The sequence below is a fragment of the Mobula birostris genome, chromosome 3 (assembly GCF_030028105.1).
Source record: "Mobula birostris isolate sMobBir1 chromosome 3, sMobBir1.hap1, whole genome shotgun sequence".
Classification (NCBI taxonomy): domain Eukaryota; kingdom Metazoa; phylum Chordata; class Chondrichthyes; order Myliobatiformes; family Myliobatidae; genus Mobula; species Mobula birostris.
Genome location: NC_092372.1, coordinates 227,065,793 through 227,091,863, shown reverse-complemented (window position 1 = coordinate 227,091,863; position 26,071 = coordinate 227,065,793). Strand labels below are relative to the sequence as shown.

At 44.0% G+C, this 26,071-nt stretch overlaps 1 protein-coding gene across 1 annotated transcript in view; it reads right to left on the bottom strand.

Moving 5' to 3' along the window:
• The window catches only part of LOC140195622 (diacylglycerol O-acyltransferase 1-like), a 126,355-nt gene that overhangs the window by 37,892 nt on the left and 62,392 nt on the right, over positions 1 to 26,071 (bottom strand). Inside the window, exons 6-10 of the mRNA XM_072254273.1 lie at positions 16,276 to 16,381; positions 15,502 to 15,630; positions 14,079 to 14,150; positions 3,320 to 3,423; positions 340 to 378 (exon numbers count right to left, since the gene is read on the bottom strand). Coding sequence (XP_072110374.1) covers positions 340 to 378; positions 3,320 to 3,423; positions 14,079 to 14,150; positions 15,502 to 15,630; positions 16,276 to 16,381 — 450 coding nt within the window. The remainder of the gene's footprint in view (positions 1 to 339; positions 379 to 3,319; positions 3,424 to 14,078; positions 14,151 to 15,501; positions 15,631 to 16,275; positions 16,382 to 26,071) is intronic.

The window sequence follows — 26,071 nt, the reverse complement described above, 5'->3', positions numbered from 1 at the left end:
TGCATACATAATTTACATATTACTCTTTAACTATTTATGGTTTTATTGCTATTTATTATTTATGGTGCAACTGTAACGAAAACCAATTTCCCCCGGGATCTATAAAGTATGACTGTGACTAAACTTATGACAACAGTGAGCTTGAACTTGTTGAGAGGAGTTTTATCCTTTGACAAAGCAAAGGAAAACATTTTTTAAAAACTGTTATTACGAGTCATTTTTCTGTTATAGTGTTGAGATGCAATTCACATTTCTATCTCCAGAGAAGTTTTATTAAACATGGATTAACAGGGTCCCATTGAAGAACAGCAGACACCACAAATACTACGGTGCACTCACCTGCTGAATTAACCCCACTTGTAACTGGATGAAGAAAAGCTGCAAGATAAGAAGATTCATTACACTGGAGAACTGAAGAGCAGAGCTCATCATTCAGCTGTTGCTCCATGCTGACAGGGACCTCAGCACCACTCACCCACACCTGCTGACATCTGGAGGTGCCAAAGAAATTAAAAACATTATCAGTCTCAGGAACTCCACCCCACAGAGTCCAGGATTTCCATCACCAACTTGTGTCTCCTCTAAACAGCTTTGATTCAAGTTATAATATGGTGCGCCCCCAAAAGTACGTCTCCCCACCGACCTGCTGAGTATTTCAGCAATTTGCTTTTAATTATAAAGAATTTTTTTGTGATAGCTTTAACTTCCTGCAAACTCCGCCATGGACGGTCCCCAGCCCGGCAGAAGGATTGGGCATGGAGCAAGCAACCCTATCTTAGTCTGAGGTGCGAAAGGACTTGGGAGTCCTCATGCAGGTTCCCTAAGGGTTAATCTGCAAGTTGAGTTGCTGGTGAGGAGGGCAAATGTGATGTTAGCTTTCATTTCGAGAGGACTAGATTATAAAAGCAAGTATGTAATATTGAGGCTTGATACAGTACTGGTGAGGCCTAACTTGGAGTATTCTCAGCAGTTTTGGGCCCCCTATCTGAGAAAGAATATGTTGACATTGGAGAGGGTTCAAAGGTGTTCAATGGAAATAATTCTGGCATTAAAAGGGTTATTATATGAAGAGTATTTCATGGCTCTGGGCCTTTACTCACTGGAATTCAGAAGAATGAGGGGATCTCATTGAAACCTATCAAATGTTGAAAGACCTTGATAGAGTGGATGTGGACAGGATGTTTCCTATGGTGGGGAGTCTAAGACCGGAACACACAGTCTCAGAATAGAGGGGAGTCCTTTTAGAACAGTGATGAGGAGGAATTTCTTTAGCCAGAGAGTGGTGAATCTGTGGAATTGTTGCCACAGGCAGCTGTGGAGGCCAAGTAACTGGGAACATTTGAGGCAGAGGTTGACAAATTTTTGATTAGTCAGGGCATGAAGGGATACAGGGAGAGGACAGGAAATTGGAGCTGAGAGGGAAAATGGATCAGCCTTGATGAAATGGCAGAGCAGACTCAATGGGCCAAATGGCCTAATTATGCTCCTGTCAAGTTAGTTTAAACCCTCCCCATCAGCTCTCACAAACCTGCCCGCGAGAATACTGGTCCCCCTTGGGTTCAGGTGCAACCTGTCCCTTTTGAACAAGTCATACCTCCCCCAGAAGAGATCCCATTGATCCAAGAACCTGAAGCCCTGCCCCCTGCACCAGCTTCTCAGCCACACATTTATCTGCCAAATCATCCTGAATCATTGGTAATGATGACCACAAACTACCAAATTGTCTTACACAGCCAAAAACTCTCCATTTTTCTTCCATTCACGTATCTTAAATGTCCCTAAGGTATCTGCCTCTTGCACTACCCTTGGCAGTGTATTCCAGGCACCCATCACTCAGTGTAATTGGCTCTGTAGGAACACAGAACACAACCATACCACAGTACAGCACAGATCCTTTGGTCCATGATGTTGTGCTGAGCTTTTAACCTACTGAAAGATCAATTTAACCTTCCCTCCTTCGTAGACCTCCAGTTTTCTTTCATCCATTGTTTATCTAAGAGTCTCTTAAATGTCCCTACTGTATCTGCCTCTACCACCACCCCTGGCGTGTTCCAAGCACCAACCAGGAAATCTTTTCTATGTTCTGAAGGACCCTCCTGTTATAATACCATCGTCTGTAATCATCTTCGGGCCAATCTCCACTGGAGGCCTCACAACTTTGTACAGGAGATCGATTGAGAGTGTCCTGTCTGGCTGCCATATTGTGTGGTGCCGAAGATGCAAGGCATCGAGCCAAAAGACCTTACGGAGGGCAGTAAAAACCACAGAGAGGATCATCAGGGTCTGCCCCATCCCCCACCCCTGTTTGTGACATTTACCAGATGAAGGGCCCTGAAGCATTTTTGAAGATCCCTACCACCCATCCCACAATCTCAAGAGCATCAGGACTAGGACTGTCGGACTGCCAGACTTTCCCCATGCTGTGAGACTAATGAATACCCTGCCACTATCGAGGTCCCATCACCAGGGCAGCGAGCTGTTTACTGTGCTGTTTACCCGTGCTGCGGACTGCAGATCCATTTTGAATTACATTTTATTAACACATTTGTGGTAATATTTTGTTCTATGCGCCGTGTATGGTGTATGTTCTGTGGGTGCACCGTGGTCTGGAGGAACATTATTTCGTTTGTAGGTACAGTCAGATGCACAATAAGTTTGAACTTAAGGTTAGTCTGCTTTGTAAATGTCACTGTCCCGATGTGAAACATCAACTGTCCATTTCTCTACGGATGCTGGCAGACCTGCTGAGTTCGTCCAGTGCTGTATTTATGACTGATCCATTAAGTTTCCACTTTGGCCCAAAGAAAACACGAGATTAGATCCAGAATAGAGTAACAAGGTCAGAGAAAACTACAACACAGAAACAGGCCTTTCAGCCCATCTAGTCTGCACTGAATCACTAGTCCCATCAACCTGCACCTGGACCGTACTTCTCCCATCCATGTACCGATACAACTTCTCGCAAATGTTGAAATTGAAGTTGCATACATCACTCGTGCTGGCAGCTTATTCCACACTCTCATTACCCTCTGAGTGAAGAAGTTCCCCCTTAAACATTCTACCTTTCACCTTTAACCTCTAGTTCTCATCTCACCCAACCTCAGAGGAAAAAGCCTGATGCATTTACCCTGTTTATACCCTCATAATAGAAAAAGTACTACGTATCACCACTGCCCCGCCAACCCACTCATTTACCCTGTTTATACCCCTCATAATAGAAAAGGTACTGCGTATCACTACTGCCCCGCCAACCCACTCAACGTCCACCAGTCCAGGGGAATCACCCTTCGTAGGTTGAGTTGGGTTTGAACTCGCTCACCATTTCAAACATTCGCCTCAGCAGGAACCGCTTGCGGATTCGGGGTGACCGGGGGAAGTTTAGCTCGTAGCACAGGGTGGGTGCAAACAGGAAGTAGTACATATCTGGAAGAAATCAGAAAGAAAACAAGAATCACATAAAGGGAAGACAAATAAAGTAATAAAGAAACAACAACCAGGCAGCTGAGAATAAGGTTCAACATTTAAGATTGTTTATCGTCCTCCTTCCCTCAGGCTGGGAGACTAATGAGTACCCTGCCACAATGAGGTGTCGTCACTAGGTCAGAGAGCTGTTTACTGTTTACCTGTGCTGCGTACGATAGGAGTGCAAAGGAGAACGAAGTGATTGTTACTCCGGATCCGATGCAGCATTAAAAACACACAAACACAACAAGTATAAAGAACACAATTAAAAAGCACGGAATAAATATAAATATCAAAGTAATCCTATAAAACACAATGTACAAGTAACTGTTACATACATAGACTGGTTGTGCCTCCATAAAGTGAAAGTGACACTGGGTGACGTGTATGTGGTGAGGGGGGGGGGGGTGGAGGTTATTCAGTCTGTTACGCCTGTATTGGATGGGAGACAGCTCTCAGAACCATCTCATTTATTTACCCCTTTCATGGACTCAGACCACTACAGAACAGAAGCTGGTCCTCTGGCCCATCGAGTCCATGCTGAATTCTTCTTTCGACTATTTACCCAATAACTTGGTTGAACGCCCAGGCCACTGCGGTCTTGCATTGACTCTATTAGGATTTATTGAGTATGCCCATGAGGACATGAATCTCAGGGTTGTATATGGTGACATATAAGTACTTTGATAATAAATTTACTTTGAACCCTTTCAAGCATCACTATTTAAATCTGTTAGTATCACCCTTCAGGGCAATGTATAGGTGAACTCACAGTTCTGCCCTGTTCCCAAGCCTGTCTCATTAACTCTATCGATACCAGGCTGGCTGAGAGCTCTGCAAAGGAGCTATATGAAAGTTTAAGAATGCATAAGCTCCTCACAAACAGTGGCAGAATTGAACCAGGGTCACTGGGTGACTGATTCAATGAGCCAGATGGAGTATCTCAGAAACTACTGATATTCTGGGACTTTCATACACAAGCGTCTAGAATTTACAGAGAATGGCATGGAAAAATAAAAAGAAATCCAGTGAGCTGTACTTCCATGGGTAAAAACTCCTTGTTAATGAGAGGTCAGAGGAGAATAGCCAGACTGCTTCAAGCTGACAGGAAGCCAACAGTAACTCAGATAACCACGTGTTACAACAGTGGAGTGCAGAAGAGCATCTCTGAACGCACAACACATCAAACCTTGAAGTGGATGGGCTTTAGCAGCAGGAGACCATGAATATGCACTTTGTGGGCCACTTTATTAGCTGCAAGAGGTACCTAATAACATTGGTTCTAAGTTGCATGAAAGTTCTCACAGTCAGGTGGAATCGAATCTGGCTATAACATTGTTACGCTAACCATGCTGCCCCTAACTTTTGCGAAAACTGAGAAGAGAGAATCACAAGCCGATGAATCCTCTGAGCCTCATAAGAAGCTATGGGCTCCGAACTACGAGTTGGAGATGCACTCAGTTTCCCCTCCTGAGTATGCCCAGCACCATACCTGGGTACAATTCGCGCTGCTACCTGTAAGGAAATTTCAGGTTCTCTCTGCGACCGTGTGGGTCTCCTCTGGGTGCTCTGGTTTCCTCCCACACCTTTGTACATTCGTAAGTTACTAAGTAAGCAATTGGGCGGCGCAAGCTTATAAGGGCCTGTTACTGTGCTGAATCTCTAAATCTCAAAAAAAATTCCTTGGTTTCTGAGAACGACAGTGATGACTACACTTAAGAAACACATAAACTATCATCTCAATGTTGTCAGAGACACCTCTTTGTTAGTGGCTAAAGTACAACTTTCTTTTAGTGGAAAGAAAGAAGAAAAAGATTGAAAACAGATACCACAAAGCTCAAGGACAGCTTCTATCTCATGAGAACGGTCTTCTCACACATTGAAGACAGACTCTTCACCTCAATGTACGTTGTCATAGTCTTGCACTTTATTACCTACCTTTTCTGAACTTTCTCTGAAACTATAACAGTCTATTCTGAGTTCTCTATTGTTTCCCCTTGTGTTACCACGATATACTTATGTTTTGAAGTGATCTGTATGGATAGCACGCAAAACTAGGTTTTTCACTCTACCTCAGCATATCTGAATACTAAACTGACTATTATTAACTGTTCATAATAATAACAACTGTTAATTTAACTGCTAAACCTATGTCCTCCGGTAGTAGATTCCTCAACCACTGGATAAAGCTATTTGCTCCATAAACTTCGTTCATGATTTTATTTAACCCCATCATTTAGTTATTTATTTTTGAGATCCAGCACAGAACAGGCCCTTCTGGCTCTTTGAGCTGCGCCCCTCAGCAATGCCCCGATTTAACCCCAGCCTAATCATGGTACAATTTACAATGACCAATTAACCTACAACCCATCCATCCTCCAGATCAGCCAGAGGAAACCCACGAGGTCACAGAGAGAATGTACAAACTCCTTACAGGCAGCAGGGGGAATTGAAGCCAGGTCACTGGTACTGTAAAGCGTTCTGCTAACCACCACGCCAACATGCTGTCCTTCATTTTACCCCTCAGCCTCCTCTGTCCCAGGGAAAGCCGATCCAACCTATCAATCTTTCCCTAGAACTCAACTCCACCAATTCTGATAACCGTGTAGACACCTGTGAATCTTTTCTCACTGTCTAGCCTAATCGCATCCTTTAAACAGGTGGTCAGTCTTGCTACCATCGGGCAAGAGGTACAGAAGCCCAAAGTCCACCGAATTCAGGAACAGCGACTTCCCTTCAACCATCCTCTCCGAATCCACCCCCTTATGAATGTCTGCCACAGGACTTTGTCAAAAATTTATTTGGGCAGTGTTCCGATTAAGCTTGAACCAAGTTGCACAACCCTAACCCCAACGCTCCTCAGCAACAGAACCTCTTGCTCTATCACTTCTTCAGTTTTGCACTCCTCTGTCTGCTAAGATTTATGTACAACTCGTGTTCTTGTTGCGCTGTGTTGTTGTCTACCTGCACAGCCCTTTCTGTGTAACTGTAGCATTTCATTCAGCATTGTTACTACAGTTATCACTGTCTTGTATGACATGAAACTAGTTGTTTGTGGCACCAAAGACAAAAAAATTACTATAAATTACAAAATAGTGTAACTAAGGAATAATGAGATGGTCCTGATGAAGAGTCTCGGCCCGGAACATCGATTGTGTATTCCTCTCCATAGACGCTGCCTGACCTGCTGAGTTCCTCCGGTATCATAGATCCGGAATGAAGGGGTTAACATGAGGAGTGTTTGGCAGCTTTGGGCCTGTACTCACTGGAATTTAGAAGAATGCAGGGGGATCTCATTGAAACCTATCAAACATTGAAAGGACTAGGGAGGATATACATGGAGAGGATGTTTCCTGTGGTAGGGGTATCCAGAACTAGAGGGCACAGCCTCAAAATTAAGGGGCAACCCTTTAGGACAGAGGTAAGGAGGAAGTTTCTTTAGCCAGAGAGTAGTGAATCTGTGGAATGCTCTGCCACAGATTGTGGTGGAGGCCAAGCCCAGGGGTATACTTAAAGGTAGAAGTTGATCGTTTCCTGATTGGTCAAGGATATGGAAAGAAGGCAGGTGTATGGGGTTGACTGGGATCCAGGGTAAGCCATGATGGAATGGCGGAACAGACTTGATAGGCTGAATGGTCTAATTCTGCTCCTCTGTCTTATGGTCTTATGTTGGACAATGATCTGTGTGGATGACATACAGAACTAAAGTGGTACAGAGGAGGTTCATGAGAATGATTCTGGGAATTAAAGGGTTTATGTTTGAGAAGCGTTTGATGGCTTTGGGCTGTACTCGCTGGAGTTTAGAAGAATGAGAGGGGATCTTATTGAAACCCCTCAAATATTGAAAGGCCGAGATAGAGTGGATATGGAGAAGATGTTTCCTGTAGTGGGGGAGTCTAGGACCAGAGGGAACAGCCTCAGATCAGAGGGACATCCCCTTAGAACCGAGATGAAGGGAAACTTCTTTAGCCAGAGGGTGGCAAATCTGTGTAATTCATGGCAACAGACAGCTGTGGAGGCCAGGTTATTGGAAATATTTAAAGTGGAGGTTAATAGGTTCTTGACTGATCAGGGTATGAAAGTTATGGGAAGAAGGCAGGAGAATGGGGTTGAGAGTGATAATAAATCAGCCATGTTGGAATGGCAAAACAGACTCAATGGGCTGAATGGCCTAATTCTACTCCCATGTTTGATGATCTAAATTCTTCACTGTTTCTGGGTACATATGACAATAATAAATTAATTCCACTTCCACAGGCTGTTGCAGCTTCTTGTCAGCAGAGGGCAACGCAGGTTTAATTGCTGTGCCCAACACTCATGACTTACACTTCATTACTCATTAGGCCAGCCCATCTGCTCACAAAAAGTTATGCCGCAAGGCAAACATTGGCCAACCATTCAGGAACATGAAGGAGGATTACAAAACTAGTTTGACCCTCTCTGAAAGGGAAGCTTCAAGGTGACTGAATCTAAATTTATTTTAAGAGATCAAATCAAGGCAAGCAGCGTCATCTGTGTCAAAAAGGAACAGCTAAAGTGGAAAACAGTTATACATATGTACATTACACTGCACCCAAGTTACAGGAAAAACTGTTTTCCCTTGCAAAATATTTAACCACTTCTCTGCTGAAAGTCAGAATGAATTCTTCTCAGTCACAGGCCAGTTTGAGACAGCAATGTTTCTGCCTCTATAGCAGAAAAAAACTTTTGGAGCCAACTTGTAATTCTTGAATTGCAGTGCTACAGTGAGATGATCTTCAGAATCAAGTTTACTACATGACATGAAATATGTTGTTTTGTGGCAGCAGTATCGTGCAAAGGTGTAAAGATTGAAATCAGTGACAAAAAAGCAAAATAATAAACATGAGATTCTGCAGATGTTGGACATCCAGAGCAACCACACACAAAATGCTGGAGGAACTCAGCAAGTCTGGCAGCAATAAACAGTTTGTGTTCCAGGCCGAGACCCTTAACCAAGACTGGAAAGAAGGGGGGAAAGGGGGGAAACTAGAATAAGGAGGTGGGGAGAGAGGAAGCAGTAGAAATTGGCAGGTGACAGGTGAGACGAGGGGAAGGGGAAGGGGGTGAATTAAGAAACAGACAGGTGAAATGTAGAAGAGGTAAAGGGCTGAAGAAGGGATCTAACAGGAGAGGAGAGCAGACCATAGGAGAAAAGGAAGGAGAAGTAACACCAGCCTCTGAAAATGTGGTAGATTTACAAGGATGTTACCCGGACTGGGAGGTTTGATTTACATCCTTGTAAATATCTTCTGCACCCTTTCTATGGTTTCCACAACCTTTCTGCAGTGAGGCAGCCAGAACTGAGCACAGTACTCAAAGTGGGGTCTGACCAGAGTCCTATATAGCTGCAACATTACCTCTCGGCTCCTAAATTCAATTCCACGATTGATGAAGGCCAATACACCACATGCCTTCTTAACCACAGAGTCAACCTGCGCAGCTGCTCTGAGTGTCCTATGGACTCGGACCCCAAGATCCTTCTGATCTTCACTCGGACCCCAAGATTCCTCTGATCCTCAAAACCAGAGCACCCAGAAGAAATACACATGGTTACAGGGAGAACTTCCAAACTCCTTAGAGGCAGCAGCAGGAATTGAACCCAGGTCATCTGTACTGTAAACTGTTGTGCTAACCACTACACTTCCATGCCACCCACCAAATTCAAAATGATGCCTCCATAATCTTCACCGCTACCTCTTTCAGAACCCTAGGGTGCAGTTCATCTGGTCCAGGTGACTTATGTACCCTTAGGTCTTTCAGCTTTTTGAGCACTTTCTCCCTCGTAATAGTACCTGCACTCACTTCTCTTCCCTCACACCTTTCAACATCTGGCACACCACTAGTGTCTTACACAGTGAAGACTGAAGACAAGTACTCATTTAGTTCATGTGCCATCTCCTTGCCCCCCCCGTTATTCTGTTGAATGGTCCCCTAGATGGACTCGACCTCACAAATTAACTTGTTATGTCCTTGCACCTTATTGTCCGCCTGCACTCCACTCTCTTTAAAATAAAGTGCAACACTTTATTCCACATTCTGCGATTGTTTTTCCCTTACATTACTGCAATACGCTGATGTGATAAAATGTTCTGTATAAATAGCATACAAAACAGTTAATTTACTGTACCTTGGTGTACGCGACAACAATAAACCCATTTACCAATTTAAATTGTTATCTGGACAGACTGCCAGAGGTTATGATGGAATCAGATGCAATCACTAAGTTTAAGAGGCCTTTTGACAGGAACTGGTATGGACAAGGTATAGAAGGATATGGACCTAATACATGTAAATAGGATCAGAGAAGGTGAGTTTAAAAAAAGGTCATAAAGTCAGTCATAGAAACATACAGCACAGAAACAGCCCCTTTGGCCCATCTAGTGCATGCCAAATCATTTAAATTGCCTACTCCCATCGACCTGCACCAGGACCATAGCCCTCCATATCCATTCCATCCATGTACCTGTCTAAACTTCTCCTAAATGTTAGAATTGAGTTGCATATACCACTTGCACTGGCAGCTTGTTTCATGCTCCCACGATCCTCTGAATGAAATTTCCCCTAAGGTTCCCCTTAAACTTTTCACCTTTCACTCTTAACCCATGACCTCTGCTTGTTCTTCCAGCCAACCTTGGTGGAAAAAGCCTGCTTGCATTTACCCTATCTATACTCTTAATTTTGTATATCTCTATCAAATGTCCTCTCAATCTTCTATGCTGTAAGGAATAGCCTTAAATTATTCAATCTTTCCCTATAACTCAGATCCTCCAGTCCAGGTAACGTCCTTGTAAATTTTCTCTGTACTCTTTCAAACTTATTTACAACTTTCCTGTAAGTAGGTGACTAAACCTGCACACAATACTCCAAAATGGGCCTCACCAATGTCTTATAGAACTTCAACATAACATCCCATCTCCTGTACTCAATACATTATTTATGAAGGACAATGTGGCAAAAGCTTTCTTCACAACCCTACTCACCTGTGACACCACTTTCAAAGAATTATGGACCTGTATTCCCAGATCCCTTTGTTCCACTGCGTTCTTCCGTTCAGTGTGCAAGACCTACCCTGGTTGGTTCTACCGAAGTGCAACACCTCACACTTACCTGCAATAAATTCCATCTGCCATTTTTCAGTCCATTGTTCAACCCACTGCAAGCCACGATAGACTTTCTTGCTGACCACTACACCCTCAATCTTGAGGTCATCCAAATATCTGCTGATCCAATTAACCACATTATCATCCAGATCGTTGATATAACAACGACGGACCCAGCACCGATCCCTGCGCCACTCCACTAGTCACAGGACTCCAGTTAGAGAGGCAACCCTCTACTACCACTCTCTGGCTTCTCCCACAAAGCCAATGTCTAATCAATTTACTACCTCATCCTGAACGCCAAGTGATTGAATCATTTTGACCGACATCCATAAGATATTGGAGTAGAATGATTGAGTTTGCTCTGCCATCCAATCATGGCTGATCATTTTTCCCCCTCCCTTCGCCCGCTCACCAGCCTTCACCCCATTACACTTGATGCCATGGTCAATCAAGAACCTATCAAGCTCTGCCTTAAATACACCCAATGACCTGACCTCCAAGCTGCCTATGGTAACAAATTCCACAAATTCACCACCCTCTGGCTGAAAACAAAATTCTCCACATCTCTGTTTTAAATGGAAACCCCTCTATCCTAGGCTGTGCCCTCTTGCCCTAGACTCCCACCATGGGAAACATCCCTTCCACATCTATCTAGGTTTCAATGAGATCAAGAAGTAGTCCTAACAACGATCCCTGCAAAACACCACTAGTCACTGTCAGCCAACCAGACAAGGATCCTTTTATTCCCACTCACTGCACCATACCAATCAACCAATACTCTAACCATGCCAGTAACTTTCCTGTAATACCATGGGCTCTTAACTTGGTAAGAAGCCTCATGTGTGGCACCTTGTCAAAGGCCTTCTGAAAGTCCAAATATAGAACATCCACTGCATCTCCTTTACCTATCCTACTTGTAATCTCCTCAAAGAATTCCAACAGGTTCGTCAGGCAGGATTTTCTCTTAAGGAAACCATGCTGACTTTCCCCTATCTTGTCCTGTGTCATCAAGTACTCCATAAACTCATCCTTAACAACTGATTCCAACATCTTCCCAACCACTGACGTCAGGCTAACTGGTCTATAATTTCCTTCCCGTTGCCTCCCTCCTTTCTTAAAGAGTGGAATAACATTTGCAATTTTCCAGTCCTCTGGCACCATGCCAGAGTCCAATGATTTTTAGAAACATAGAAAACCCAATACAGGCCCTTCGGCCCACAAAGCTGTGCCAAACATGTCCCTACCTTAGAAATTACTAGGGGTACCCTTAGCCCTCTATTTTTCCTAAGCTCCATGTACCTATCCAAAAGTCTCTTAAAAGATCCTATCATATCCGCCTCCACCACCGTTGCTGGCAGCCCATTCCAAGCACTCACAACTCTGCGTAAAAAAAACTCACCCCTGACATCTCCTCTGTACCTACTCCCTAGCACCTTAAACCTGTGTCCTCTTGTGGCAGCCATTTCAGCCCTGGGAAAAAGCCTCTGACTATCCACATGATCAATGCCTCTCATCATCTTATACACCTCTATCAGGTCACCTCTCATCCTCCGTTGCTCCAAGGAGAAAAGGCCAAGTTCACTCTATCTGTTTTCATAAGGCATGCTCCCCAATCCAATCCTTGTAAATCTCCTCTGCACCCTTTCTATGGTTTCCACAACCTTCCTGCAGTGAGGCAGCCAGAACTGAGCACAGTACTCCAACTGGGGTCTGGCCAGGGTCCTATATAGCTGCAACATTACCTCTTGGTTCCTAAATTCAATTCCATGATTGATGAAGGCCAATACACCGTATGCCTTCTTAACCACAGAGTCAACCTGTGCAGCTGCTTTGAGTGTCCTATGGACTCGGACCCCAAGATCCCTCTGATCCTCAAAACCAGAGCACCCAGAAGAAATACACATGGTTACAGGAAGAACTTACAAACTCCTTAGAGGCAGCAGCAGGAATTGAACCCGGGTCACCTGTACTGTAAACCATTGTGCTAACCACTACACTTCCATGCCACCCACCAAATTCAAAATAATGCCTCCATAATCTTTACCGTTACCTCTTTCAGAACCCTAAGGTGCAGTTCATCTGGTCCACGTGACCTATGTACCCTTGGGTCTTTCAGCTTTTTGAGCACTTTCTCCCTCGTAATAGTAACTGCACTCACTTCTCTTCCCTCACACCTTTCAACATCTGGCATACTGCTAGTGTCTTCCACAGTGAAGACTGAAGACAAATACTCATTTAATTCATGTGTCATTTCCCTGCCCCCCGTTATTATTTCTCGAGTCTCATTTTCTAGCAGTCCTATATCCACTCTCATCTCTTTTTTTATATATATATATTTGAAAAAGGTTTTTCTATCCACCTTGATATTGTTTTTGCAGCAGCAGTACAGTGCAATACATAAAATTACTACAGTGCTGTGCAGAAGTCTTAGGCACCCTAGTTATACATACGTGCCTAAGACTTTTGCACAGTACTGTGTATATGCTGTGGAGATCAGGTCACTGGGTATATTTAAAGTGGAGATTGTTAGGTTTCTGATTCATCAGGATGTCAACGGTTACAGGGAGAAGACAGGAGAATGGGGGCGAGAGGGATAATAAATCAGCCATGATGGAATGGCGGAACAGACGCAATGGTCTGAATGGCCTAATTCAGCTCCTAAGTTTTATGGTCTGTCTCGAAGTCAAATTTACATTTGTTATCAAAATACCTGCGTTATTATTTGCTACCTTGAGATTCATTTTCTTGTAGGCATTTACAGGAAAAACAAAGAAATTCAATAGAATTTACACAAATAATATAAACAAAAGCACAAAAGACTCTGCCGACACTGGAAATCCAAAGCAACACCACCCAAAATGCTGGAGGAACTCAGCAAATCAGGCAGAATCTATGGAAGGGAATGAACATTTTGAGCCAAGAGCCTTTGTCAAGACAGAAAAGGAAAGGGGACGGTGGGGGTATAAACGAAGCCTAACGAACAACCAACCTGCAAAAGACAAACTGTGCAAGTAAAAAATAATACAGTACTAAGAACGTGAGTTGTAAAGAGTCCTTAAAAGTGAACCTATTGGTCATAGCATCAGTTCAGAGTTACACACAGTTCAGGGTTGCGGTTCACGAGCCTAATGGTTGTAGGGCAATAACTGTTCCTGAACCTGGTGGCGTGGGACCCAAGTACTTCCTACTGATGGTAGCAGTGAGAAGAGCGCATGGCCTGGATGGTGGGGGCCTCTGATAATGGACGCTGTTTTTGGATCCTTGTAAACATGCTCAGTGGTGGGAAGGCCTTTTCCTTTGATGGGCTGGGATGTATCTACCATTTTCTGTAAACTTTTCCATTCCTGGGCATTGGTAGTTTTCATACCAGGCTGCACGCAACCAGTTAACACACTCTCTGCTGTGCATCGATAAAAGTTTGTCAGAAGTTTTTGGTTGCATCACTTCTGAATGGAAGACCCATAATTCAGAAGCTCAGTGGAAAATTCTCACCTTTGTACGTCAGGTTTCCTGGATACACGACTACCGACTGCACGGCTTCTCCATTCTCCTTCAGCCCGGGTGCTAGGAAAGGAATCCACATTATTCTCTATGAAACAAGCCGGGTTAATATCAGGGAGAGCATTGACGCTGATAAACTTATATATAGAATCCCATTGATGAAAAATATTCCCGTAATTCTCCCTCGGACATTGGCATTAACAACTAGCCATCACTGCCAGCTATTTAAAATGGAGCTGTATTTTAGATTTAACAATGCAAAGAACGCTGCTCTAAATGGGACCCAGCTACTGAAGACGAAGTTAAATTTATTGTCATTAGGACAATAATTAAATGGCGAGTGTATTGCCGGGTCTCACTGGAAGCACTAGGTTTGCAGCTTGCCCCTGGGGGAATGCTGTTTCGTTCGGCTGTATTCAAGTGTGGTTGAATGATAATGAAACTCGAGGTATAGAAAAGAAGGTCTGTGAGCAGTGGGTACAAGATGAGGAGATGGGCCAGCACAGATAAGCCAGGATGGTACTGAATGTTGGAGCACGCTTGAGAGCACCGCTGGCCAACTCCTGCTCTTTCTTCCTTAAGTTCCTGTGAAAGTGACTGCAAATTCTGAAGGTGATGTGACTGGTTAATTATCGGGAAGGCTTGCCCGGGTGTCCGCACGGGCACTTCTGCTCCTCTGGCTCATAAGCAGTGATCCAAGCCCAACGTATTGTCGAAAAAAATCAAGTGCATGTGTGCACAGGAGCAAAGAAAAACTTGCAGCAGCATTACAAGGCCACAGCACCCTATAAGCAGCATTCAAATAAACATATGTTAAATATTAATTAATAACATAATTTACAAGTAAAAATGCATCCTCCCACATCTCAAAGGTGTACGGGTTAGTAGGTTAATTGGTCACATGGGTGAAAGTGGGTGGTGCAGGATCGTTGGGCCAGAGTGGTACATGCAGCTTAGAAAAATAGACGGCTAGGTAATTTCTAAAGTAGGTAAATGTTCAGCACAGCATTGTGGGCCAAAGGGCCTGTATTGTGCTGTAGGTTTTCTATGTAACCATGCTGTATCTCTAATAAATAATAAATATATAAAAAAGAAAGAAATCTTGAGCAACACACACAAATGCTGGAGGAACTCAGCAGGTCAGACAGTATCTATTGAGAGGAATAAATAGCTGATGTTTTGGACTGAGATTGCTCAGCTGTCCTGCTGAGTTCCCCCAGCATTTTGTGTGTTACTCTGGATTTCCGGCATCTGCAGAGTCACTTGTCTTTATAAAGAGAAGTCTGTAGCCCTGCCAATCTTTGTTTATAGGCTGCCACCAGTTTAATCTCCACCGGTTCTGCCCCACCGGCTGAAAACCTCCTGCATTACCCTGCACAAACAAAGATCAAAGAAACAGCTTTTGCACTCTCACCTGACATTGACCTTGATAAAGTCTTCACTTTGGCTTTGCACTGTTCCCTACTCCATCTGTTTACGTCCTTGTACGAGTAGAACTTGAGGAAGAGGACGGTGTAGCACATCAGAGCCAGCACAGCACCAACTGCAGAACAAGAGGCAAGTTCAGCTCACGGATACTGAGATGTGAGACTGTGCCAGCCTACCAGTTGCACTTAAACAGCCCGCACCTCAAACGTGGGTGAGTAGAGTCACTGGTAGACAGGGTGGTGGAGGCGGCTTTGGGCACGCTGCCCTTCAGAAGACATAGGAGCAAAATTAGGCCATGTGGCCCATTGAGTCTGCTTTGTCAGTCAATCACGGCTGATCTAATATCCCCCTTAACCCCATAAGCCAGGGCGTTGAACAGAAAGGGGCTGCATGCTAATGTAGCGGTTAGTGTAACACTCCTACAGCACCAGCGATCAGCAGCCTGGGTTCAATTCTCACTGCTGTCTGTGAGGAGTTTGAATGTTCGCCCCATTACTGCGTGCATTTCCTCCCACATTCCTAAGACCTACGGGTTAGTAAGTTGTGGGCACACGATGTTGACAACAAGCATGGCTGCAGTTTCCTCTCACATTGTAGAGGTTGGCAGGTTACTTGGGTGTAATTGGGCAGCGAGGGCTCATCTGGCCGGAATGCCTGTTATGTGCTGTATCGCTGATTCTAAACATGAGAAGTGGAACTCAGTGTCATGGGAGACAAAGGGAAGCCTCCTCCCTTTTCAGCTTTAACTCTACGTACTTACCTGGAGTTACAGAGGGGACAGTTAACACCACAGCGGCAGGGAAGGTGAGTATGGTGATCAGATTAATGGTGTGCAAGATGAACCCCCATCTCTCAGACAAAGAACCCTGTGGAGAAAGTAAATCAACTGAGGAACAATGTCTTTTCAGAAATATGATTGCAGTTTCAATCGCAATGTATTATGGAGCACTTTCAAGGAAATAAGAATAATTTTCCCTGAGTGACGGCACTGTAGTGTAGTGGATAGAGTAAAGTTCTCCTTGTGACCGTTTCTCTGACATTCCAAAGACATACGGGTTTGGGTAACTGAGTTGTGGGCATGCTGTGTGTTGCATTCAAACAGTTGCAGGCTGCATCCAGCACATCCTTGGACTGCGTTTGGTTGTGACACAAACAACACATTACACTGTATGTTTCTACGTAGGTGCAACAAATAAAGCTAATATAATCTAATGCTAGAGTCCTATAAACCTTCAATATAACTTCCCAACTTTTGAACTCGGTGCCTCGACTACTAAAGGCAAACATACTCTACGTTATCAGGGTGATTAGGTAGCGTAGCGGTTTGTGTGACGCTATTACAGCTCAAAATGGAGTTCAGAGTTCAATTCCAGCATCCTCTGTAAGGAGTTTGTACGTCCTTCCTGTGGAATGCGTAGGTTTCCTCTGGGTGCTCCAGTTTCCTCCCACAGTCCAAAGATGTACCAGTTGGTAAGTTAATTGGGCATTGTAAATTGTCCCGGATTAGGCTAGGGTTGAATTGGGAGTTGCTGGGCCAGCACAGCTCGAAGGGTCGAAGGACCTACTCCGTGCTGTATTGCAAAGAGAAAAAAAAGATTGGTTTTCAATGCAAAATAATGCCAGGTTTTTCTGTTTCTGCACAGTATATTGGGCATAGCACAGGTTAAAATCCCCACTCTATGTTATTTGCAAGTAAAATAACAAATCATGAGACACGAATCATCATTTAGGCATTTTACATAGAACAGAAAGTTTATGCTCTTTGAAGGGATGATGGCTGTCACCTGCCAAGCTTACCACTGAACCGTCCAGTGTTAGTGCGTGTGTCTGATGCCTACACCCTGCCCAGTACCCACCTCACTGTGCTGTGCTGTGGAGCAAAGGCTTTCAATGAATGAATTCAGTGCAAGCCCTGATCCTTATCCAGCTCAACAGGCCTGAAGCCAGGGCCTCATGTGCCTTATCGCATGAATGTTGAGGATCTCCTGGGACTACTTTGAAGAGAAGTGGGTATGTTCTCCATGGGATTCAATATGATAGTTGATAGGCTGGTTAAGGCTGTCTCTGGAGTATTGGCCTTCATTTGTCAGAGGATTGAGTTCAAGAGCTGCAGGCAATGTTGCAGTTCAAAAGCCCTGTTAGACCACACTTAGGATATTGTGGTCAGTTCTGGTCCCTTCATTATATTAGGTTGTGAAAGCTTTAGAGAGGGTGCAGAGGAGATTTACGAAGGTGTTGCCTGGATTAGGCAGCACGTCCTATGAGGATAGGTTGGGTGAGCTAGGGATTTTCTCTCTGGAGTGAAGGACGATGAGAGGAGTCTTGATAGAGGCGTACAAGATGATAAGAGGTTATAGACAGAGCAGACAGCCAGAGACTTTTCCCAGTGGCTAAAACAGAAGGCATAACTTTCGGGGGATTAGAGAAAAGTACAGGGAGATGTCAGAGGTACATTTATTTTTACACTGAGAATGGTAAGTGGATGGAACGCACTGTCAGGGGTGGTGGCGGATGCAGATACATTGGGGACATGGATGAAGGACGTGTGGAGCACTATATAAGGGGGAAGGGTCAGATTGATCTTCAAGTATGTTAAAAGGCTGGCACAATATTGTGGGCCAAAGGGTGTAGGTATCAGACACACGCACTAACACTGGATGGTTCAGTGGTAAGCTTGGCAGGTGACAGCCATCATCCCTTCAAAGAGCATAAACTTTCTGTTCTATGTAAAATGCCTAAATGATGATTCGTGTCTGCTGTACTGTTGTATGTTTTATGTACATTCTATGCCCATCACTTACCTTTTAAGTCCCCCGCCCACCTCATCTCAACTTAAATAAATGCCCCCTAGTATTTGACATTTCTATCCTGGGAAAAAGATTCTATCTGTGACTCAATTATATAACTTCTCTCAATTGTCTCCTCAGCCTCTTTCATTCCAGAGAAAAACAATCCCAGTTTGTCCAACCTCTTCTTAAAGCTAATATGCTTCCAGATTATAGCTGGAACTACTCAACCTCTTCTGCCCCCTCTCCAAAACCCTCCCATGTCCTCCTGATAACGATGTGACCAGAAACGCACACAGTTTCCGATTCAGTGGAGAACATTAACCATTGCTGCTGATACTTTAATTCCTGCAGCCCCAGAAGCTAGAGATGAGCATCCATCATATCATCAGGGACCCCCACCCCCCAGGCTATACTCTGTTGAAATCAGGGGGAAGATACAGGAGCCTCAGGACTCTCACCACCAGGTTCAGGAACCCCTCAACCATCAGGCTCTTGAACCAAAGGGGATAACTTCACTCGTCCCATCACTGAAACTGTTCCTACAATCTATGGATTAATTTTCAAGGACCCTTCATCGTGTGTTCTTGATACTTTTTGCTGATTTACTTATTATTATTATTTCCTTTTTGTATTTGCACACTTTGCCATCTTTTGCACATTGGTTGAATGCCCAAGTTGGTGCAGCCTTTAATTGATCCTGCTATGGTCATTATTCCTTAGATTTACTGAGAATGCCTGCAAGAAAATGAATCTCGGGGCTGTAAATGATTATATGTATGTACTTTGATAATAAATTTACTTTGAACTCTATTTTTTTGTTATATTTTAGAGATATAGCACAGAACAGGCTCTTCAGCTCTTTTGAGATGCACCACCCAGCAAACTATCTATTTAATCCTAGACTTTGCGCAGGATGATTTACAATGAGCGATTAACCTACTATGTGGTACGTCTCTGGAATGTGGGAAGAAACTGGAGCACCCAGAGGAAACCCACCTGGAAGGAACAGAGAAACTTGCTTACACAGGACACTGGAATCGAACCCTGAACTCCGACTTTGTGATCTATAGCAGTATCATGCTAACTGCTATGCTACTGTGATGCCCTTCGATCTGCCACAACTGTAGTAGTAATAGTGAGGTTGGGGATGGTATTAAACAGGAAATTAGAAATGTGTGCAATAAAGGAACAGCAGTTATAATGGGTGACTTCAATCTACATGTAGATTGGGTGAACCAAATTGGTAAAGGTGCTGAGGAAGAGGATTTCTTGGAATGTATGCGGGATGGTTTTTTGAACCAACATGTCGAGGAACCAACTAGAGAGCAGGCTATTCTGGACTGGGTTTTGAGCAATGAGGAAGGGTTAATTAGCAATCTTGTCGTGAGAGGCCCCTTGGGTAAGAGTGACCATAATATGGTGGAATTCTTCATTAAGATGGAGAGTGACATAGTTAATTCAGAAACAAAGGTTCTGAACTTAAAGAGGGGTAACTTTGAAGGTATGAGACGTGAATTAGCTAAGATAGACTGGCAAATGACACTTAAAGGATTGACGGTGGATATGCAATGGCAAGCATTTAAAGATTGCATGGATGAACTACAACAATTGTTCATCCCAGTCTGGCAAAAGAATAAATCAAGGAAGGTAGTGCACCCGTGGCTGACAAGAGAAATTAGGGATAGTATCAATTCCAAAGAAGAAGCATACAAATTAGCCAGAGAAAGTGGCTCACCTGAGGACCGGGAGAAATTCAGAGTTCAGCAGAGGAGGACAAAGGGCTTAATTAGGAAGGGGAAAAAAGATTATGAGAGAAAACTGGCAGGGAACATAAAAACGGACTGTAAAAGCTTTTATAGATATGTAAAAAGGAAAAGACTGGTAAAGACAAATGTAGGTCCCCTGCAGACAGAAACGGGTGAATTGATTATGGGGAGCAAGGACATGGCAGACCAATTGAATAATTACTTTGGTTCTGTCTTCACTAAGGAGGACATAAATAATCTTCCAGAAATAGTAGGGGACAGAGGGTCCAGTGAGATGGAGGAACTGAGTGAAATACATGTTAGTAGGGAAGTGGTGTTAGGTAAATTGAAGGGATTAAAGGCAGATAAATCCCCAGGGCCAGATGGTCTGCATCCTAGAGTGCTTAAGGAAGTAGCCCAAGAAATAGTGGATGCATTAGTGATAATTTTTCAAAACTCGTTAGATTCTGGACTAGTTCCTGAGGATTGGAGGGTGGCTAATGTAACTCCACTTTTTAAAAAAGGAGGGAGAGAGAAACCGGGGAATTATAGACCGGTTAGCCTAACGTCGGTGGTGGGGAAACTGCTGGAGTTAGTTATCAAGGATGTGATAACAGCACATTTGGAAAGCGGTGAAATGATTGGACAAAGTCAGCATGGATTTGTGAAAGGAAAATCATGTCTGACGAATCTCATAGAATTTTTTGAGGATGTAACTAGTAGAGTGGATAGGGGAGAACCAGTGGATGTGGTATATTTGGATTTTCAAAAGGCTTTTGACAAGGTCCCACACAGGAGATTAGTGTGCAAACTTAAAGCACACGGTATTGGGGGTAAGGTATTGGTGTGGGTGGAGAATTGGTTAGCAGACAGGAAGCAAAGAGTGGGAATAAATGGGACCTTTTCAGAATGGCAGGCAGTGACTAGTGGGGTACCGCAAGGCTCAGTGCTGGGACTCCAGTTGTTTACAATATATATTAATGACTTGGATGAGGGAATTAAATGCAGCATCTCCAAGTTTGCGGATGACACGAAGCTGGGTGGCAGTGTTAGCTGTGAGGAGGATGCTAAGAGGATGCAGGGTGACTTGGATAGGTTGGGTGAGTGGGCAAGTTCATGGCAGATGCAATTTAATGTGGATAAATGTGAAGTTATCCACTTTGGTGGCAAAAATAGGAAAACAGATTATTATCTGAATGGTGGCCGATTAGGAAAAGGGGAGGTGCAACGAGACCTGGGTGTCATTATACACCAGTCATTGAAAGTGGGCATGCAGGTACAGCAGGCGGTGAAAAAGGCAAATGGTATGCTGGCATTTATAGCGAGAGGATTCGAGTACAGGAGCAGGGAGGTATTACTGCAGTTGTACAAGGCCTTGGTGAGACCACACCTGGAGTATTGTGTGCAGTTTTGGTCCCCTAATCTGAGGAAACACATCCTTGCCATAGAGGGAGTACAAAGAAGGTTCACCAGATTGATTCCTGGGATGGCAGGACTTTCATATGAAGAAAGACTAGATGAACTGGGCTTGTACTCGTTGGAATTTAGAAGATTGAGGGGGGATGTGATTGAAACGTATAAGATCCTAAAGGGATTGGACAGGCTAAATGCAGGAAGATTATTCCCGATGTTGGGGAAGTCCAGAACGAGGGGCCACAGTTTGAGGATAGAGGGGAAGCCTTTTAGGACCGAGATTAGGAAAAATTTCTTCACACAGAGAGTGGTGAATCTGTGGAATTCTCTGCCACAGGAAACAGTTGAGGCCAGTTCATTGGCTATATTTAAGAGGGAGTTAGATATGGCCCTTGTGGCTACGGGGATCAGGGGGTATGGAGGGAAGGCTGGGGCGGGGTTCTGAGTTGGATGATCAGCCATGATCATAATGAATGGCGGTGCAGGCTCGAAGGGCCGAATGGCCTACTCCTGCACCTATTTTCTATGTTTCTATGTTTCTAACTGTATAAAAGTATAACAGCTGAATATTTCCACCAGGGTGAAGGGTCCGGTCCAGCTGGCACTGGAAGACAGGTGCAAACAGCTGTCCTCGGGCTTGAATGTTTCCTGCTCCATGATCAGGTTCACTGAATTCAATTTGAGAGTGCAACCTTCACCATGTATTCTCTGTACCACAACCACTTGCTGACAGCAAGCTGAACTCCTAGCAGGAAGGAGCTTAAGAATGAAATGAGGAGAGCCAGAAGGGGCCAAAAGACTTGGGGGACAGGATTAAGGAAAACCCCAAGGCATTCTACAAGTATGTGAAGAGCAAGAGGATAAGACGTGAGAGAATAGGACCAAACAAATGTGACAGTGGAAAAATGTGTTTGGAACCGGAGGAAATAGCAGAGGTACTTCATGAATACTTTACTTCAGTATTCACAATAGAAAAGGATCTTGGCGATTGTAGGGGTGACTTACAGCGGACTGAAAAACTTGAGCATGTAGATATTAAGAAAGAGGATGTGCTGGAGCTTTTAGAAAGCATCGTGTTGGATAAGTCGCCAGGACCGGATGAGATGTACCCCAGGCTACTGTGGGAAGCCAGGGAGGAGATTGCTGAGCCTCTGGCGATGATCTTTGCATCATCAATGGAGATGGAAGAGGTTCCAGAGGATTGGAGGGTTGCGGATGTTGTTCCCTTATTGAAGAAAGGAAGTAGAGATAGCCCAGGAAATTATAGACCAGTGAGTCTTACTTCAGTGGTAGGCAAGTTGTTGAAGATCCTGAGAGGCAGGATTTATGAACATTTGGAGAGGTATAATATGATTAGGAATAGTCAGTGTGGCTTTGTCAAAGGCAGGTCCTGCCTTATGAGCCTGATTGAATTTTTTGAGGATGTGACTAAACATATTGACGAAGGTAGAGTAGTAGATGTAGTGTATATGGATTTCAGCAAGGCATTTGATAAGGTACCCCATGCAAGGCTTATTGAGAAAGTAAGGAGGCATGGGATCCAAGGGGACATTGCTTTGTGGATCCAGAACTGGCTTGCCCACAGAAGGCAAAGAATGGTTGTAGATGGGTCATATTCTGCATGGAGGTCGGTGACCAGTGGTGTGCCTCAGGGATCTGTTCTGGGACCCCTTCTCTTCGTGATGTTTATAAATGACCTAGATGAGGAAGTGGAGGGTTGTGTTAGTAAATTTGATGATGATACAAAGGTTGGGGTGTTGTAGATAGTGTGGAGGGCTGTCAGAAGTTACAGTGGGACATCGATAGGATGCAAAACTGGGCTGAGAAGTGGCAGATGGAGTTCAACCCAGATAAGTGCCAGGTGGTTCATTTTGGCAGGTCAAATATGATGGCAGAATATAGTATTAATGGTAAGATGCTTGGCAGTGTGGAGGATCAGAGGGATCTTGGGGTCCGAGTCCATTGGACACTCAAAGTTGCTGCGCAGGTTGACTCTGTGGTTAAGTAGACATATGGTGTATCGGCCTTCATCAACTGTAGGATTGAGTTCAAGAGCCAAGAGGTAATGTTACAGCTATATAGGACCCTGGTCAGACCCCACTTGGAGTACTGGTCACCTCACTACAGGTAGGATGTGGAAACTATAGAAAGGATGCAGAGAAGATTTACAAGGATATTGCCTGGATTGGGGAGCATGCCTTATGAGAATAGGTTGAGTGAACTCAACCTTTTTTCCTTGGAGAGGCAGAGAAAGAGAGGTGACCTGATAGAGGTGTTTAAGACGATGAGAGGCATCGATCGTGCAGATAGTCAGAGGATTTTTTCCAGGGCTGAAATGGCTCTCACAAGAGGGCACAGTATAAGGTACTTGGAAGTAAGAACAGAGGAGATGTCAGGGGTAAGTTTGTGTTTTTTTTTACATTGAGTGGTGAGTGCATGGAATGGGCTGCCGACAACAGTGGTGGAGGCAGATACGATAGGGTCTTTTAAGAGACTCATGGAACTTAGAAAAATAGAGGCTATGGGTAACCCTAGGTAATTTCTAAAGTCAGTACATGCTTGGCACAGCATTGTGGGCCGAAGGGCCTGTATTGTGCTGTAGGTTTTCTATGTTTCTAATGTGCAAGGGAAGGGGTCAGACTTTCCCACCACTGAGGGCATCTTCAAATAGACAGCTTCTATCCCACTGTTATCATTGTTGAATAGTTCCCTCATATGACAAGTTGGACTCTTTATCTCACAGTCTACCTCGATATGATCTTGTACCTTATTGCCTGCCTGCACTGCACTCTCTTTCTGTAGCTGTTACACTTCGCATTGTTCAACCTTGATGCAGAGTGCAATAATCTGATCTGTGTGAACAGAATGCAGAAAGCTTTTTATTGTACTTGGTGGATGTGACAATAATAAATTTTCCTGTCTAAACTGGGAATAATCTTGTGCAGCCTTTGACTATTTATTAAGTTTATTTTCCAGTTTCCAAGGTTCCAACTTGTTCTTGCTTTGTTCAGTGGAGTACAGCGTTCCACTCTGGTCACTTTGTTAATAAAGAAGGATGAGTTTAAACTTGAAAGAGTGCAAGGAAAAAAGGCTTTACGAGGATCGAGGGAGCAGTGAGACAGATTGACCTTTACTCCTTGGAGCGCAGGAGACCGAGCGGTGACCTCGTAGGCAGAAAAAACATGAGGGACATAGATGGAGTGACTAGTCTTTTTTTTTTTTTACAAGGTTGGGGAATTGAAAATTAGAGGGCATAGATTTGAAGTGAAATTTTTAATAAAAACCCGAGAAGTATTTTTTTAATATGAAGAAGTGGAAGGATGTGTCAGTAAATTTGATGATGACATAAAGGTTGGGGTGTTGTGGATAGTGCGGAGGGCTGTCAGGGGTTACATCGATCGGGTGGTGGATATAGGGAACCAGTTGTTAGAGGCAGAGGTTGAGGCAGCTACATTAGATACAGTTAAGTAGTACGTGGACAGGTACAGGACCATGCAAAAGTCTTAGGCACATGTATATGGCTAGGTTGTCTAAGACCTTTGCACAGTACTGTATTTGTCAACGTGGAGCAGAGAGACAGTTGTAAATCTGGCTGGGGCAAAGCATGTTGGGAATGGTGAGGGTAGAGTGTCATGGGAGGGGTGTGGAACAGGTGGTAGAGGAAACATGCCAGAGCTGGCATGGATACTGATACATCCGACCCTGAAACACCAGGAAAGGTCATTGGATTCCAAACTATTGATTTATTGATCATTACAGAATGTCTCACTGGTGCTTCCCACTCCCTCTCCTCTCCCTTCCCCTTTTCCTAACCATGATTCCCCTCTCCCTGCCCCCTTCCCAACTCTCAGTCCACAAAAGGGACCCATATCGGAATCAGGTTTATTGTCACACACATAGGTCATGAAGTTTGTTTTATTTTGCGACAGCGGTTCAGTGCAATACATAAAATTACTACAGTGCTGTACAAAAGTCTTCAGCACTCTAGCTCTATATATATATATGTGTGTGTGTGTGTGTGTGTGTGTGTGTGTGTATATATATAAAAAAGACTTTTGCATATTACAAGGTTAGAGGGTTATGGGCAAGGTGCTAGGAAATGGGATTAGCTTGAATATACATCTTGGTCAGCATGGATACAGATGGGCTGAAGGGCCTTTCTCCTTGCTGTACCACTCTATGATTTTATATTTGAAAGGCTCAGGAGAGGTGGGGTAAAGTAAGGAATTAGTTTTCAGGGATCAGAGGGCAGTGAGTAGGTAAGGGTGTTATGCTGAGGCATTGGTCAGACCACATTTGGAGTATTGTGAGCAGTTCTGGTCCCCGAAGCTAAGAAAGGATGTGCTAGCATTGGAGAGGGCTCATGAGAATTATTCCAGGAACAAAAGGGTTAATGTACGAGGGGCATTTGACAGTTGGGCTTGAGTGGAAAATCTTGTTGAAACCGACTAAACATTGAAATGCCTAGATAGAGATGAAATGGAGAGCATGTTTCCTATTGTGAGCTGGGGCGGTGGGGTATAGGACCAGAGGGCACAGCCTCAGAATAGAGAGACATCCCTTTAGAACAGAGATGATGTAGATTGCATGTTTCCTATAGTGAGTGGCG